Source organism: Caloenas nicobarica, chromosome 1 (assembly GCF_036013445.1).
Source record: "Caloenas nicobarica isolate bCalNic1 chromosome 1, bCalNic1.hap1, whole genome shotgun sequence".
Taxonomy (NCBI): Eukaryota; Metazoa; Chordata; class Aves; order Columbiformes; family Columbidae; genus Caloenas; species Caloenas nicobarica.
In genome coordinates, this window is record NC_088245.1 from 84788148 (window position 1) to 84805959 (window position 17812).

Here is a 17812-nt window from a genome sequence, read left to right on the forward strand (position 1 = left end):
GGGAAACAAGACCCAAACAGCTTCAGTACGGTGCCAAAAAATGGCTAATGGAAGGGGAGGGGGTATCAGTGAAGCAAAAGGAACACTTCCTATTAGAAATGCCCTGACTTCAGGCTCTTTGTTCTTCCCTGGCTATAAGGAAATCTCTGCATGAAACCACCCTCCGCCACTGTTAGACACTGTATATCACATCTCTACAGCTTTTTCCTGGGCATGCTAGAAAACAGGAGACAGCACTTGTAACTCCAGTGTCAGCACACAAGAGAACAGGGATGCAAACAGTCATGCTAAATCTGTCCTAGTTCATACCCTGATGCTTAGGCAGGACTATCCATTCTCTAGGGCTTTCTTCAGTCTTACATCTCAGGCTCTCAACTGATGAGGCATGTTTTGATTATCTAAAAACATCAGCCTGTGTGGAATACAATAGAGGCAGCACTATCTTCCTTCTCCAGACTTGTCCCACCCATCAAACAAAACAGGAACAAATGGAGAAGGTGGGGAGACAGGGCTTTACCTTTTACACAGAGCACGAAGTTCTGGGTTGTTTCCTTCTCAACTCCTTCAGGCTTGGTTGGGATGAAGGAAAACGAGAGAAGTGAGAAGTTAGTGAGACAGGAAGTACAGATAGACAGGAATTCTCAGACAGAGGAATTCTCAACAAGGACAGAGAGATCCGTGGAAACTGAGTGAACTGGAGAAGGAGAGGCAGTCACAAACACTCCCAGAGCTCTGAAATAAATAATAATTTAAGCAAGTAAAAGAAATATGATCCTAAGTGATTGGTGTTGCATGTGGAGGAAAGGAAAAAGAAAGGGACACCCTGCAGGGCTATCACATGGATGGCCTGCAACTATTGTACGTTAGATAGAGACACTTAACATCCTTGTAACAAGAGGACTGCAGCATTACAGCAAGTGCTTTTGTTAGCAAAAGCTCACAGTTGCTCTAGAGGGCTGTCCTGAAGAGATGTCTGCAGTGCTATTTATCATAATGCTGCAGATGCTTTAGGGGAAAAAAAATGTGTCTGTTGACAATAGAAAGGGAAGACGTTGTACACTGTAATATCTGGTAACACTGCTGATACCATATGACACAGTAAGCAAACATTAGGTATTTTTATGATACAGAGAAAAGCTAAGAAAACAGAATCTACCTGTCGCATTACCACACCCTAGCATTTTCCTGCAAAGGACATGTAATACTGCAACGTAATATTTCCTGCTGTACCACATCGCATCAGTGACTTTTTGCCACAGGAAATTGATAAGGTGTAAAATTTTGACATGTTTACATGGACTTCTATAATATATGGAGTTCTGAGCGGACTTCTCTACAGGCATCAAATTTCCATAGGTGCTTGTGAATCCCCCGCTTTCATCCTGGTGCCAGGCTATGGTAGCAAACCAGAACTGCTAACACTCAGCTTAAGAGGCAGATTGCTTGGCCACTCAGCTGTCAGAGAGGCAGTGTGTGCTGTCTGGCAAATTTACTGGGGGTGTCTCAAAAGGAGAAGAGAGGCTGTAAAGAGAGTGTATTGAAACAGGAGGTGAAAGGCCGGAGATGAAGAGAAGGATGGATTGGAGTAGGAGTCCTGCTGCAGTAGGGGATAGCGAAAGCTTGGAGTACTGGAAGACACATTGCACAGCATTATTAAGCTGCAGTCTATATGCAGCCCTGCCAAAGTATAAAGATGACTTAAGACCATCATATTGCAACACTGTGTAGTGATCTCATAGAATCACAGACCAGCCCAGGTTAGAAGGAACCTCAAAAGTTCATCTGGTCTAGCCTTTCATGGGAAAGGGAACCTAAATGAGATCATATAGCACCCTGTCCAATTGCATTGCAGCATACGCTCTAGCCTGTGGGAAAGCTCTGTCCCCTCATTCCCACAACCCACATACCTCCACCAGCAGCTGTCTGATAACCGTGTCCTTCCGCCCTTTCTCAGGGGTCTCCACGATGGCGTTCCCACAGGGCTGCTGGTTCTGCAGGGCCTCAGTGCTCACCGAGAACTCCACCTGCCCTGTAGGAAACAAAGGTCAGCCAGCCCTGCCAGGTAACAGGAGTCACTGCCACTTCCAGGAATTTCAATCTGCAGGCCCATGGGTGAGGTTTTTCCTTCACACCCGGGCCCTGCTTATTTCCCGCAAGAACATGGCTATCTATATCAGAATCTATCCTGGAGCAGATAAGCTGCACTGTCATCAAAAAGTGACTCTTTTCCAGAACTTAGGACACCACAGAGGTGAGACTTGCCAGCCCCACTGCTGTTCAGCACACTGCTACCTGCATGCACAGCACAGCTGCTACCACAACACATAACAACAGTGAAAACAAAGTATGAAGATCCCATGGGGCAGTCATCTAATCTCTGGGAGGGATGGAGACAACAGAGTATCCCCACTGGCTAGCAATGTCTCTGGCTTCAGAAGCTGTCATCCAAGGGCTGTAAGGCTTGATGATACTACATGTGGTGCCAGACAGAGCCTTGGACACTGTGAGTCTGCCAGCCTTTGCCTCCCAAATAACCCCAGATGAGACAGATATTCAGCTCTAGTGCTTCCCAGGAAATTGTGTTGCTATAACACCCAATACTGTATGGGGAGAACATCACAGAGAAACTCTCTGCAGTTTTCAGCACCCTGAGACCTTTACCTAGAGATTTGGGAGTCACCAGCCAAGCCACAGTTTTCCTCCCGTTCTCACAAAGACAATGAGATTCTTCATCCTTTTCCACTGGAGCAGCCAGGAAATGGGCAGACTGAGCCAGAGTCACACTGACCTGCCAGTTGTAGAGAGGCACAATCGAGGAAGGGTGATCATGAGAGACAGGGAGCCAGGAAGCAATAGCAATAGCCGTTTCTTCAGAGGCAAGGGAGCAGGGAGCTGGAGTTGTGGGCTCTGCATTTGGAGTACATAGGAGGAATAACAAGAATTTCAAGACAGAAGGGTCTAGGGCTACTCAGAGATATAAGAAGGCTAGGTGAAGGTAAGAGGTGTACAAGAAGGTTACACAAGTACAGAGAAGGATTTAAACCTTTCTTACCCTGATGCAGGCGGTCAGGTAGTTGAAAACGGTGGCTTTCAGCGTGAAGGACTCACCACGCACCACAGAGTAGGGCAGGGTGAGCTCTACAAAGAAGGGCTGGAAGGCTCTGAGGGACACTGTTGGGGACAGGCCAAAGCCTGTGTCTGCCGAAGTGCAGAAGGCATTGGCTTTCCACTCGGTGATGGTGTCAGGGATGGTCACATCTAAATCAGCATTTCCGTCAGAGCTGGTGAAACACAAAGAGCAAGGACAGAGGGATGATTTTTTTATGGCATTTTGGTGACTATCTGTACCCCTTTTGACCCACTGAACAGTACTGCCTGTGCGAACTGTATGTTTGTTACTGTAGGGCTGCCCCACCTCTTCTTCCATACCCATGACCACTCCTTGGACAAACCTAACCATGGCTGAAGATAATTCCTTCTCAGAGGATTGCCAAGTGATCTCTTCAAACAATAAAAGATGTTTTGGCATTGAAAAAGCTTGGCAAACATATGAGGATTCATGTTTTCACTTTATAAAACCAGTTTTATTAAAAAGGAAGGAACTAGCCCAAGGTCCTTACCTTATAGATACTAAACTCCAAATCCAAGTTTCTGGGAAATACTTTCGGACTGTCTCTGTCACCTCTCCAGGAGTGCTTAATGTGGCATAAAGTCTGTCTGCCTGAAGGCCTGAATGTGATGAGATGGAAAAGATTTCAACTACTGACAATTCCAAACAAGCAAGATCTACATCAGCATCATGCTTTGGTCTGAGAAAGCATCGATCTACATGACAATCAGAAGCCTTACTGGCAGCAGATGTTTGCTGTGGTTGTAGTGAGTACTGGTACCAACAGCAGTGAAGTTTCAGGGTCAGGGCTTATTAGCAAGAGCTAGCCTTCCAGAATTTCCCGCTAGTCTCCAGCAAACCTCAGAGTATGTGGGGCAACACTTTACAGGGTTAAAACAAGGATGTTAGAGCAAAGAGCTATTTATGACCTTCTTTGCAAGCAGTCCTGTCTCTTCCAGGCACAGTCTTAACATGACATCCTTCTCTATCCTATCAGGCCAAGTAGCAATGGAACGTCCCTCTGTTGCAGTGGTTTTTGTAGAGTCATTATGACCCAGAAAACCATCTCCCTGCTGAATTTACAACCTCCTAAAGAACTAAGCTAGAGATGCTCAAACCTAAAACATGCAGTTGGAATTTGGGAGGTATAAAATTAGACTTTTTTTGCCTAAACCAAAATTTTCACATGTAAAAATTATTCCCAAGAAGATATCCTGAGTTTGGGATGAAATTGGGTCAAAAATAAGCCTTTGTTTGACTTTAGCTTTGAACAGCTGACAAACAGAAAGGTGAGGAGCAGGATGGGACAGTTAGTTTGCTTGGCTTTGACAAAAAGAAAGAGAAATCCACACAAGCAGATAAAGAAGAAAAGTTCTTAACTAAATTTTAGTTTTGGTCATCTTTACTTTGCCTAAATTAATGTCTATGTTTAGATAAAAATTGTGTAGCTAGCAGGTATCCATACTATCTGTGCAACAGGCACCTCCAAAGTCTGGGAAGATTTCAGAGCAGGAATGAAAGATGCTATCAGAGCTGTATCACATAGCTCCAAGCAAGAGTGACAGTGGCTTGCTTGTATTGTCTATCATGATATTTCAGTCTTCTGACTTCTGCTTGTTTCAGTTTTAAAATAATTAAAAAGCACCTATCCTGCATCTTATCAGCCTGTATTAGAAGTTAAGATTGTCTTAAAACTGGATATGTACTAAAGCACAGGTTCCTGTGCCAATGGAAAACTCTCTAAATCAGTTGTCCAGCTAGAATAAGCTAGGTTTTCCAGGATATTTCCCTTAATATGAGGCTCTGGATGATGATATGGCCAATTCTGTCTCCCAAAAAGCTACTGTTCAAGAGTTGAGATAGCCCTTAGAAACAGGGTGGGTCCATTTCAGGCTGGACTTCACATCTTACCGTTCTCAGCCTACCAGCTTGTCACTGAAAATTTTCTCACCTGCTTCTTCTGGTTTTGACTGCACATAAAACTGAGTGAGTCAATGAGGGCAGACTGAAGATGGTACTGGAGACCCCTTAAGTGATACCTAGGAAAAGACATCTAGTACAAAAGCCTAGTGAACAGTTCAGATGCCAAATAACATCTTCTGTTCTGCCAGGGTCTTTGGAAACTACTTGGTTCTGCTGACTTCTAATGTGGAGTTATCAAAGCTTGTCTTTAGACCTTCATAACCCAGTAAAAGAGATATTCCTCACATTCATGCAGAAGCTGACATCTGTGAACCCACTACTTCAGTATGACTTCCACAACACCAGTTTTTGTTTGAGTATTCACCCCAAAATACAGACAGCATCTCGGTTCAGAACAGACATAATAACAAGACCCAGTTCCTTTACCACCTGTCCTCATTCCATACATAGGTACTCCAGACGAGAGTGAAGCTGATTCAAGGCGGGCTGCTGCAGGCATATAAATATCAGTGCTGCAATACCAAGGTTTCCTCACTTTGGTATTTGTGAAAACCTTCAAACCCATTTCCTATGGGAGAGAAATCCAACATGTCTTTTTGTTATTGAGTCCTGTTGAAGTCTACACAGCAGACCTGACATTGGTATTTTACTGCCTCAAAAGGAGAAGCCATTACTGACTGTGGATTGGACCTTGAGATGAACCCCTTACCCCTGGGGCCGGGTGCTTGGGTGGCTCAGACAGACCAAAGTATAGCTCCCTTGTGTCCCTAGGGCACTGGTGCTTGTCCAATTCCAGCCTAGGGGTCAGAATGAGCCAGGGAGTAGATACAGAGTTTTCTCTCTGGAAGGAAATGTCTGTGGCTATGATGCAGCTCAAGGACTTTATTTTGGCTAACTGTAATGGCACAGGATTATCTACATCCTGTTAGAACCTCACATCAAGTCAGCCTCAAAGCTTTTCCTGTAAGAAGAAAACTTTGGGACTGATCACTTTTCCACCAAGTCAGGAGCAAAGCTGGCAGGACAGGTGAAGCTTATGACTTTCAATGAACTTGCCTCTGGATAAAAATTAGTGTCAGATCATTCAGACTGACAAACCCTTCCCTTGTTATGTCGCATCATGTCACAGAAGCTTAAGTATTCTCATTCTGTCTCCCACTCCACTCCCTAACCATGCAAGAGGGCTATACCTTTAGAATGCTGTAAGTGTCATCTTCATTCATGTCCACTACTGGAGAATAGGTGATCCCATTCAGAACTATTTTCTTCAAGGGGATGCAGTTTTCCAGGGGCTCCTCCGAGAGAATGTATGGACCATGGTGATAGTCATGCAGTTCCTTCACTGGCAGCAAGTTATACACCTAGGCAGAAAGAGCCAGAGTATCCAGCATTTTCAGTGTCCACTGTCAAAACACACAACTGAGGGAGCTGGATGCAAAGACCATAACCATAACAGCACATACATCCACATTGCCATGGTCCTCCCCGTGGTGGGAGCAGTGGGAATTTGGGAATCAAAAGAGAGATGCAGATTCCTCTTCTGTTATGAACAGCATGTTACTCTGGTTATTATGGCTCAAATATATAAAAAATGACATTTTCAGTCCTTTGTGCCTACTCAAGGATTGTTGTTTGCTGTTGGCATGAGAATAAACTCTCTTCCAGATGCTACTCCTGGAAAATTAATCCATGACTGGAGAGAATAACTGAAAAACCATCACCAAACTCACAACAGTGTTTGGCTCTGGCCAAGAGAAGCAGTCACCTTAAATGGTTTTCCTCATTGCCATCCCTATAGTTGGATAAAACTCCTAAGAAACAGCTGCTGCCCAGTTCTCATCATTTTGCCCACTGAAGAAAGAAGAGAAACAGCACAGGACAGCTTTCCTGTGTCACCACAGACAAGAGGGATTGTTCACTGTTTCCACCCCAGCACTGGGCTGCATTTTATCTGACTAGGCTCCAAGTTGTTCCACAGACTAAGCACTTACAGAGCTGGGTGACAGGTCAGCTTCTGGCTTCATGAGGAGAACGCTCTTGTCTACAGCACGGACAGCGCAGAGGGAGTTTGGGGAGGCTCTGAACAGCAAGTGAGCATCAGAAGAAGGCAGGCCTTCAGAAGGAGAGAAGCTCAAGTCCACCTATAGCCACAGGAGAAACTGTGTCACAGATGCAGAACCTTTCCCTTTAGTTGGCTGCATCAGTTCTAACCTCACAAAAGCCTACAAATGCATGCACACACACACACCTCTGTGCTCTCTCTGTGCGACTGCTGGGTTTCCTTTCTGCAGTGCCAGAGAAATCAGCACTAATGGTTCTTGACAACTTCCAGCATCACAATTGCTCATAAAACTTTTGAGGCAGTTTTGGGGGTTTTATGGCCACTGTAAATGTGATGAGATAATCACATATAGTGGTTAGATGCATTCAGGCAGCTGGGCATGGTGTTGAACCAGGTCCACTCTCTGTACTACACCCAGATATTGTGTGTGGAGAGAAAACAGGCTTGCAAAGACCTTACTTAGCAGATTTTTTGGTAACATGAAAAGCAGTGATGCCCTGGAGCAATATTGCAATATCTACTGGCTGGCAATTCTGAAGAACTGGCTTGTTGGTTGAGGCCGGCCAGATTTGTGTGCCTTCCCCAAAACCTAACTCACAACTCTAATAACTTCCCTACCAACCTCTACCCTGGTAGTATTTGCTAGCATAAGTTGTCATCACCATCTCACATGATTTTGTAATAAGATGGCTGACCTGCATAAATCTTCCCTCTCCTCAGCAGTACAAACCCTCCCCTAACATTAAATTATCAAAGCATCCTCAGAGTAAATGTGTTGCCTGACAAAGCAGCATCAGCTGCCAGTTTCCCTCATGTTCCAAGCAGACCACAGCATGCCTTCTGCTGACACCCCCCACCTCTCCAGGCTGGACTCATAATCTTGAGACTACAATAACAATATTCTTCAGGAAAGGGCAGAACAAGGGCTTGTAGCAAGCTTGCTGCTAGAAAAACTGTGTAGCATAGAGATAGCCTGAATTCTGTCTTATCCAGTCTGACAACAGCTTTGAATACAGGATGCTTTCAGAGAGGAAAGCAGCATCTATGCATATAAATCACTTGGCACTTGGCTGGCACCTAGACCTTAGTGCAGTGCATAGTATGACCTTTAATATATGAACAAAATGCAGGTGACCAAGCTCCAGCAATGACCCTAGTCTCAATAACTCATTTAGCTTGGGCTGTAGCAGGACAAGGGACTGCCTTTAGCAGTGTCCTGACTACTATTCTGAAGTTCTGACAGGAGTTTTTGAGGTCGTTCTTTTCTTAGGGCTGCTTATACATCAGTCTGATCTTCTGCATAAGGAATATGTGGGGCTATAAGACAACAAAGGTCCACATACTCACAGAAAGGCTTTATTCTTCTGCACTCTTTCAGTCTCACCATTGCTATTGAAGCACCACTGTGCATTGCTCAGCAGGTTCGAGCAAGGTTTATCTCCATTTACATACAACAGAAATTAAAATGACAGGGTAAGATGTACAAGAGCTGAAGCATCTGAAAAGTATGAGCTTCAGCCACTGGACTGAGGCTGCCTGTGTTTTATTTTTGCTCTGTGACCACATAAGCAGCCACCTCATTACTGGAATGAGCTTGTGGGAAACCAGGTGAAATGCATGGGTTGCAGTATGACATAAGACATGTGTCCTCCCTTTTCCTTACCCAGGACCGTCTCTGAGATCAGTGGCTGTGTCTAGTTGCTAAGAGGGGTTTTATCAGTGTAGTCCCTGCTAGCACCTTTCTTTCGATAGTTTATCTCCTCCAAACTAGCACAAACCAGTAAGCAGTGAAGCTACCTACAACAACTGATAGGTGGCTTGTCCAGTGTTAGTAAATCTAAATAAATGAGCTTAGCCAGGCTAAATCTAAATAAATAAACTTGACTATGCTGCAGTCTGACAGCTGCTCCCTCAAGGACTGGACACGTACCTTATTGCTGAAACACTTTTCCACATTGAACTTGGTTGAATCAGCAATCACCTCTCTGCTGGGGGCAGTGGTGTAGACAAGCACTTGGGCCACTGGAGCAATATCAGCTTGTACAGGCAGCTGTAGCAAGAAGACCCCATTGGCTAGCAAACAAAACAAGAGCAAAACGTTAAGGTACAGGAAACCTGTTCTTGGAGCAGCCAAAATGCTATGTTTGGCTTCATGTTGAACTTCATCCTAGAAATGATGAAACTCTGGACCTCCAAGTGGGATGAACTGGTGCTCACAGAGATGCGTAAGTCTCACTGTCTGACTGAAAAGTCCTGTTTCAGGTCTTGTTTTCCAGCGCATGAGCATGCTGAACTTTGGTTCAGCTTCTAAAAAGAGACCATCAGTCTGTGTCTCCTAGGAGCACTGGAGCCCCAGAAATGCAGTGTCAGAAGAAAGACAGCTGGCACAGGGGATTTGAGCAAATCTGTGCAAAACCTAAATAAAGGCAGAGAAAAGAAAGCTCAAACTCTTCCTATGTCTTAGAGGACATAGAGATGAAGATCCCTGCATTTATACGGAAGCAGCCTGTATGTCTGCCACAGTTGTCTAGCCTCCCAGGACACCGACAATTTGGCAGGAGAGAGGAACTCACCACTTTCCCGGTCTAAATCCAGAATGTGGGTGCCTGCTTGCTGAATGATGCCCTTGGCCATCACCTGAATGGAAAGAGAAACCCTGCTGTGATTGAGGTTACGCATGATCCAAACCTGAAAGAGAGGGAACCTGAGAGGAGAACAACCTAGCTGTATGTCTGCTGCTCACACCCTGCTCAGCTGCTCTATGCCTCCCTGTAGCAGAATTCCAACACTCACCCAGGGGGTACTGGGACATCCTTACCCTTCTGCTTGTAAGCCTGTCTCTCCTTTTTGTGGGAGAAGAATACATGAAGGATGATGGGAAAGTGTTTAAATCCTGCTGCCACAAAGCCACAATTTCCATCTCCAGCCTCACTACAATTATCAGTGACGACCTCACTGTATGGCAGGTGCAAGCTTACCAGGTAATAAAAGACGATTTTCTTCTGCTCTTCTGTGGCCTCTGGAGTAAGGATATAGTGCACCCGGACCTCTGCGGAGGAGCCACAGCTGAGTGTCTCAGGCTTGGGCTCAATTTTGAGGAAGCTATTACTAGGAGAGTAAAAGCGCTTTAGTTGGAGATAGCCTTCTTCATGGTATGGAACAACCCAGTTACGGTCATAGCAGTAGTGGCGTGCTTTATGAGTTGCCTGGAAAATGAGAAAATACACACATAGATCCTCAAACACAGGTGGCTGAACTGGAGCCAAAATTCATGGCCTAGTATTAAAGTTTGGGTATTTTTGGTATTTAAGCAACAAGGTAGTCTACAAGAAAAGATGCATGACAGTGTGGTGGTATCCTTAGCAAATCATTGGGAATTATCTCACTCCCAGAGAAACTGGAGTTTGTCTCAAACAAGCTGAATCATATCAGTTGTTTGTTTACTATAATTTCAGTTTCACCTCAAGGGCTTTTTACCCTAACACCTTGCCCTCTCTAATACTCTGTTAGTTTAAAGAGAAGATAACCTGATTTTTATATTTCTTGTCGTTATTGGGGCTGGAGAAGGGATAGTGCTGTTCAGTTCAGAGATTACTAGAGCCAAAATCAAGCTAAAGATGCTATGGAAAAGGAAGAAAAGTCTCCACTTGAGAATTCAAAACCTAAATTGAGTAGAAGTTTAGGAGCTGCGAGAGTCCAAGTCTTCTCAAAAATGAGAGCAAGGGGAAGATATTTCACATTTAGAAGGATGCTCCTTCAGCATTTCATGTGCCTCACATGCCCTTATTTCCTTATCTTTCTCACTGTACTTGGGAATTCTTGCCTTTACCCTGCAAAATTCTGAAAACTTCAAGCACATAGTGGTAGCTTCTGGATAGTTTTTAGTGGTTTTAATATATGATAAGAGAATTGTAGGGAGAAGAGCAAGTATAATTCTAGGCAATCTAACCTATTCCAGGGTGAGATATTATGAAATGTGCATATTACACACATATTGCATTTTCCACTAAGAAAAGGATGCTCAGCAGCACTTATTTTCCCAGATAAACAAATTCTACACCAGGGAGAGAGTTTCTGTGAACATTTCAAACTCTTTATGGCAGGAAAAAAAAAAAAAAAGAAAAAAAGAAAAAAGAAAAAAAAGGAGGACAACTTAGAAACTCAGAATGCTAAATTAAAACCTGAGAGCTGCTGATTTCCTTAACTGACCACAAAGGATATTTAGATGAGACACTTGGGAATCATCTAATTGAAAAGACAGCAAAGCACTAGCAGCACTCCACCATGGGAGTTAGACCTGCCCCTGAAACAGATTTCTCTAGGTAAGACTGGTGATCCCTTGCAGCAGAATGGACTACTATGACCTCTTGACATTCCTTCTAACCCTATATTGCTATGGCCAAGTGGAAATCAAATGCTTGCAAGCTAATTTGTGACATGGCAACCTAGTTTGCTGTATGGCTATTTCCACCACACTGATGTCAAGGTCAGCACAAAGAACCAGAAACAGAAGCTAAGTGCTTTTGCATATATAGTAGAAACTTCAGAGGTATTCCCCTTCCGGCCCGGTGGGTCACTTCATCACCTCCTCTGCCCGCGGGACTCACCTGAATTCCAACAGAATCGAACAACAACGTAGAAGTGTTCAAGGCGAACCATGCCCTGCCCTCCTCATTTGTTGTGTAGTTGCTTTGCTGGCCTCCTTGTAAAGAAATCCTCACAATTTCATTGGCAATTGGAGCACCAGACCCATCCACTAGTTTCACCTGGAGGAATAAAAACAGTACAGTGTAGAAGGAGAGAAATGCCTGTCACCTGAACAGACTGATAGACCACCAAGCTGAGGATGTTGGGCTCATATCAGACAAGGAAGCCTCCACTGCACTTTAAACATGCATCATCTGTCTCTTTCAGAGAGAGCTGCAAGCTTTCTGAATCTTATTCCTTTGGCCCTTTCTTATCTCTGCCTCTGGGTAAGAGGAGCAGATGTGGAGATTGACACACACTCACACCCCTTAGACCTCCTATTAAAGAGTAAACAGGAAAAACAGAATTTTACTTGACTGGAGAAGCAGAAGTGCAAGGACAAAGAGGTAAGCAGAATGAGGGCTGTGCTCTCAGCTGCTCTTCCCTGGTTTGAGAGCCTGCAGAGGGAGAGGAGAGGAGGCCCACAAGGATTAGCAGCACTGAGGTCCAGCATCTTTGCAGGGTAGGGTATATGTCTGTCCAGGAGGTTCAGTAGCATGATCTTTCGGCGCTCATGGCATTCCATTCTCATGGTTTCCCTACCTGTCCAAAGAAGGGGATTCCAGGTTTGTAGTGGGAGTCTGAATGCTCAAAGGTGATTTTGCTAATGGTCGTTGTGATCTCAGAGAAGCTTGTTCCAGTCAACTCCACTCCTGCAGGAAAAAGCATGAAGAATTAATTTTTCTCTGCCTGACCAGCATTACTTTTACTCCACACCAACCCTCCTTTCTTGGGCAAGCAATTTTGTTGATGCTTCTGTCCTCCAGGTAGGAAAACTTTAGGATTCCAGAAAAACAAAGGGTTTTTTTTCCCCTTGTTTCTACTTGGCAGGCTGGTCTCCCCTGGGCTTACTACATGGGTCTTCAATCCAGATGATTCATACCCGTCTCCTCCTCTTTAATTTTAGCCTCCACATGGAGCTTATTCTCATATCCACTCCTCTTGAGCTGGAATAACTTGGTCTTTACCATTTCAGAAATGCAGCCATAGTTGTCTGTCTGTCAGAGGAAAACAAACAAGACCATTATACTCTCGTGTATATAATGTTTATCCAACTCAGTGAATCCACTGCTGTTTGTTGCTCTGAACTGGAAGAGAAGCCCATAACCTCACAGATCATTCCCTCTGTTGTTTTTATCAAAACTGGAAAAGCATACAAATAGCTTGGCAAGGCACAATTTTGAATTACTTGCAGCAACATCAGAGCAAAGAGTTTGCAACCTAGAAGATTTTTGTGTATGTGAAGTTTGAAATTCCAAACACTTGGTACAGAAGCACAGGGAATTATTCAAGTGTATGCCACACAGGAATTGTTTACCAGGCATGAGGCACATTAGAATATAGCTGCTGACTTAAAATGCGCAAGCCGTATGAGTGATATATAAACCAAAGCCTGTGTGTGTGCAGAAAGATGACAGCTGAAAAAGTATTTCCAAAGCTTGCCACATCTTTTCAGCATCCTCATGTAGAAGGTGGGTCTCCAAATAAAAGGGAAAAGATGCCTGGAACAGAGGTTAGCACTGCAGTGTTCGTATTTTCTCCTAGCATGGGTAACAACAGCAGTGGCAGAGGCAGTTGTGGGAATCATAGTGTAGCAGACCTCAAGGATGTCTTCTGCTTGCTTGCTTGTCCTGGGATGTTGGCACAGTTGCCGTTAGCCCAGTTTCTGTTAATTAAGCTAGCACTGGTACACCTGTCCATACTCCAAACACCATTCAGTTCTACTCTTGTAGACTTGCCAGTCTGAAGAGTGAAAAAAATTATATTTTTTTCCTGTCTATCATAATCACTGATGCTAAATCTGTATTCCTTTCCTTCTTGCTCAAACTGCATCACCTTTCCCCTGGTTTCTGCTCCTTTCCTGTTTCTATCACCAACTTCTGATCCCACACACTGTCTCTAGTGTAAGCCAACTCCATCTCTGCTCTCATTGCTCATGCCTTTTCTATCTTACTTCTCTTTATACTTTCTACACTCAATCTGACCTTTTTTTTTGTTTCTTTCATCTCTTTCTTCTCCATCAGCTTCTTGCCTTTACACATCTTTTTTACTGCACAGACCTTGCCCCTATTTTTACCTTTCACATTTTGTCTTGCACCCAATCTTCTCTCCTTCTTCAGGCTTCCTTAAAAAAGAGTTTCATCTGTCCTATCTTTGCATTCATGCTTGTACATCTGCCATCAGAGCAAGCCTATTCCTACAAGGCAAGCTCAACAAACTACACTTTCTCCTATCACTCTACCCACAAGAGTAACCATGACTCACCTGTCCAGAGAACTCGTCACACACTGCCTTAGCCTCCTCACCATAGCAGGTGGTGGCTGCCTGTTCAAACTTCCGGCAGACGCGGAAGCTCACAAGGCCAGGAACAGGCTTCCCAAATGTGTATCTATCAGCAGGGATGATTGAAAGAAAAACAGAGTCAATGGGGATGTGAGAGGGATGGAAAAAAATGACTAGCTGACCCCCAGTGGAGTCAGGACTCTGCCCTAGAGCTGCCTCCAGGATACAGCAGGGTCATCACAGGCAATAAAAAGTAGAAAGAAATTTGCATTTTAGGATCAGGCTTGGCAACAGGGGCAGAAGCACTGAATCTCATAGTCCTGATTGCATCCCTGGGAATAACACACAAGTCCGCAGTAATCATTTACCCTAATACTGACTTAGTTGAGAGTACCCCTCACCTTGGAGCAACATGATGCGAGTATCTAGCCCACCGCCCAATTCTGACAGAACCAGTTAGTGTATGTATGTGCCCTGGGTCTTTTGGCTTGTTCTGCAGCTGAAGCCATGGCTCTCCCTGCAGGAGGCATGGAACATTGCTATGCAGAATCAACTGAGATGGCCCAAAGGAAAGAGGGCAGTTGCATCACTTATGGGTTCCTCTCAGCGAGGACAAGCAGAAACCACATTTAAAATGTCGTTCCCAGGTAAACTAAACTGAAGACCTCTTCCCTAGAACTGTAGGTAGTCTGAAATCCCCTATGACTCAAAAGAAAAAAAAAAGGGAGGGAGGGCAAAAACACCCTCCCCCAAAACCCAATATGTTTCTACATGTTAAATACAAAGTGCTCCAAGCAGTATTTGTTGCCTTTTGCCTAATGGTAGATGTAGTCTGTTTGGTCCTGGGATGCCAAAATGATTGAGGAATATAATGAAGTATCATATCTCAGTCTCCCAACTGGACTTTCAGCAGCAGCTGAAGAAAAACTGAAACCAAGAAGGATGTGAAAGAATGACACTCACAGACCACAAACTGTCACCTTCAGCTTCTCATCAAGAATGGTGATCACCTTGGGCATTTTCACTGTTACTTCAAATTTTGGCAGCACTGCAGAAGAACCAAAGGAAAACAGTCTATGTGGGGGGAGGAATAACATAAAAATGAGACATGAAGGCTGCTCAAAGGCTATTCTTACAAATGACCTGAAACCCTTTTGCATCTAAACGGTCAGATTTTAGAGGCTTCTGTCACCTGCACATCCCACAGGCGATCAGCCAAACACTGTGTCAGGTAAGAAGACAGGATTTTTACACCAGTTATTAAAATACAGCAGCTTCTTACATAACACCTGGGTTATCAGTCTCACAGCAGTAGGATACAGTAAAATAGAAAGTTAAGTCAACAAAGGTCTCCCAAAAACATATGGAGCTGGGACTGCAGCCTCGTCTCTGCATTTCCAAAGCATGTATGTCTTAACAATTTGCAAAATAGGAAGACCCCATAGCTTCCCCACTGAATTAGCACAGGGTGACATTACATCAAAACCCAGCTATGGGAAGGGAAGTGGATGGTGACTGTCTTGGGAGAACTAGGAGGGAGTCAGGGCACAGAAACTATCTTGCAATTGGAAGAGGTCAAAGGACTTCTGACCAAAAGCCAGATCATGTCAGACCATGTAACCAGGGCTGCAGCTGGCTCACTGGGGTGGGAAGCTATGTTGGTTGTGACCATGTGCAGGTGTGTATTTGGATACCACTTTCTAGCCAGGCAGATGGAACTGGCATAGGGGTGAGAGTAACAGAGAGAGGTTAAGGCAGTAAAGCATCATGCAAGCTACGGACTTAGCTTGTGGAGGAGGAAAGACAAGGTCTGAATTCACAGAGACCCCTAACCTACACCACAAGGTCAGAACTTTGGGCCTTAGGCAGGGGAGACCCAGACTGATAGCATGACATTTGACAGGTGTGTAGTCAACTGGAGATGAGGCTATGGCCTTAAATCACCTCTGAAAGGGGGCGAGGCTTGTGGTTACCAGCACAGACTGATCCAAGCACGTTGCTCCTCCTGATGGGAGCCTTGCTGAGGTGGGCAGTCAGAAGAGCCACACTGCATGGCTTGGGGCTTAGGAAGGAGTGGAGGCATGTCACTCCAGTCCTTCAGTCTTCCCTCTTCAGAAAGGGATGATGTTTGGGAGGGAGAGGACACAGAGACGTTTTTCCAGCCATACTGGACATCCTGGCCAGATCTACCACCCTGTTCAATGAGGCTTTCATGACCCACAGAACTGTTAGGAACTTGAATCTTGCAGCAATAGTTACCATACTCCTCCACAGAGAAAGTATGCTGAATTGTCTTCCCAGAGGCCTTCTGTGCCACCACCGTGTAGGTCCCTTGCACAGGTTCGGAGGTGAGGTTGAAGAACAGCTGTATTAACCCCCCCTTTAACTCTGCCTTTGTCCACTGGTACAGACGGTTGTTCCTTGGGTCCTACAGATAATGAGATCACAAGGAGATTGTGAGAACAGTGGGAATCTGCAACGAGAACTAAAAAGCACTACCAAAAGCAGTGAGAGTAGGCCAAGCCCCAGTGTTTCAGGAGGCTGCAGGGCAGGAGTGGGGGTCAGTGCAGAATTGTGTGGGGAGCCCAGCCTGGACGACAGAAGGACCTGTAACCTGGGCACAGAGTACATGATTGCCACCATATGAGTTAAAGCTCTGTGTATTTGAATTAATGTAATGGGCCTGCTTAATGCATAAAATAGACAAGAATCATCTTGAGTTAGTTATTCTGCCTGGGTTGAGGTGCAATAGATGTGAACATGAATTTAATGTTTGTACATACCTGGATGTACACCAGTGGAAACTAGAAAAAGAAGAAAGAAAACGGCATACTTAGAATGCACATTTAGACAGAATGCAAGCAACCCAGTCAAATGACCGGGGCTATGACCATGTTTCAGGGAACAAGCTTATCATCCAACGGGATAAGCAAAAAACTTCCTAGTACGGAGCAACAGAGTATTCTGAGGTACATTTGGTAGGGAGGGCAATCCTTTGTCTCAGGCAGAAAAGTCAGCTGAAATTAGTAGCTCAGGATAATCTGCAATACTAAGAAGAACATGGGTACACTTTGATCTGCTCACTGCTATGGTGTTCACACCAGCACTGTTCATTTGTAGTTTGTCAAACCTTTCCAAAAATGCAGAAGGCAGCCTTAGACAGAAATTTGAAGAGCAGATCCTGTTAACAAGATCTGAGCAAACCCAGGAATTGCACAACTATCCCAGTGTACTGAGAGATCTCGCCAAAGGACACTTCTTTCCTTCCTTTCCCCACATAGATGACTTAAGGCCAAATAACTAGTCAAAAGGAAGGATCATACTTACCACCTCATTCAAGGGACGAAAGTCTTCATCCAGAGAAACAATTCTAAACAGGACTGATGGAGAAAGGCAGACAGTGAGGTTCCACAGTACACTCACCAACCAGAAAACATCAGTTACAAAAAATGGTTCAACTGAGAACAGAGCTGTTATCTTCTAAAGAAATTCCATTCACTAGAAAGCTAAGTCACGCTAGAAGGTTACCCATGGAAGAAATTACATGAATAAGAGGATGTTAAGTGCAAATCCATGGCAGTATGAACATCTTACTGATCAATGGACAACAGAATCTCATTAATTGGGACCAAAGTTAAATTTAAATTGCCTTTGTCTACTTTGTAAGGATAAATTTTCACATTGGAATT

At 44.4% G+C, this 17812-nt stretch overlaps 1 protein-coding gene across 2 annotated transcripts in view; it reads right to left on the reverse strand.

The window, feature by feature from the left end:
- LOC135984520 (alpha-2-macroglobulin-like) overlaps nt 1-17812 on the reverse strand; it is a 31674-nt gene that overhangs the window by 9982 nt on the left and 3880 nt on the right. The window contains exons 4-22 of one of the 2 annotated variants that reach the window (XM_065626882.1): nt 17451-17503; nt 16907-16927; nt 16383-16551; nt 15087-15171; nt 14106-14229; nt 12724-12838; nt 12384-12493; nt 11702-11860; nt 10073-10300; nt 9668-9731; nt 9025-9167; nt 7024-7173; nt 6223-6393; nt 5462-5600; nt 3621-3729; nt 3053-3281; nt 2662-2788; nt 1908-2029; nt 518-569 (exon numbers count right to left, since the gene is read on the reverse strand). In XM_065626882.1, the coding sequence (XP_065482954.1) occupies nt 518-569; nt 1908-2029; nt 2662-2788; nt 3053-3281; nt 3621-3729; nt 5462-5600; nt 6223-6393; nt 7024-7173; nt 9025-9167; nt 9668-9731; nt 10073-10300; nt 11702-11860; nt 12384-12493; nt 12724-12838; nt 14106-14229; nt 15087-15171; nt 16383-16551; nt 16907-16927; nt 17451-17503 (2370 nt within the window). Of the gene's footprint in view, nt 1-517; nt 570-1907; nt 2030-2661; nt 2789-3052; nt 3282-3620; nt 3730-5458; nt 5601-6222; nt 6394-7023; nt 7174-9024; nt 9168-9667; nt 9732-10072; nt 10301-11701; nt 11861-12383; nt 12494-12723; nt 12839-14105; nt 14230-15086; nt 15172-16382; nt 16552-16906; nt 16928-17450; nt 17504-17812 lie in introns of both variants that reach the window. The other variant, XM_065626881.1, reaches the window with a different exon arrangement.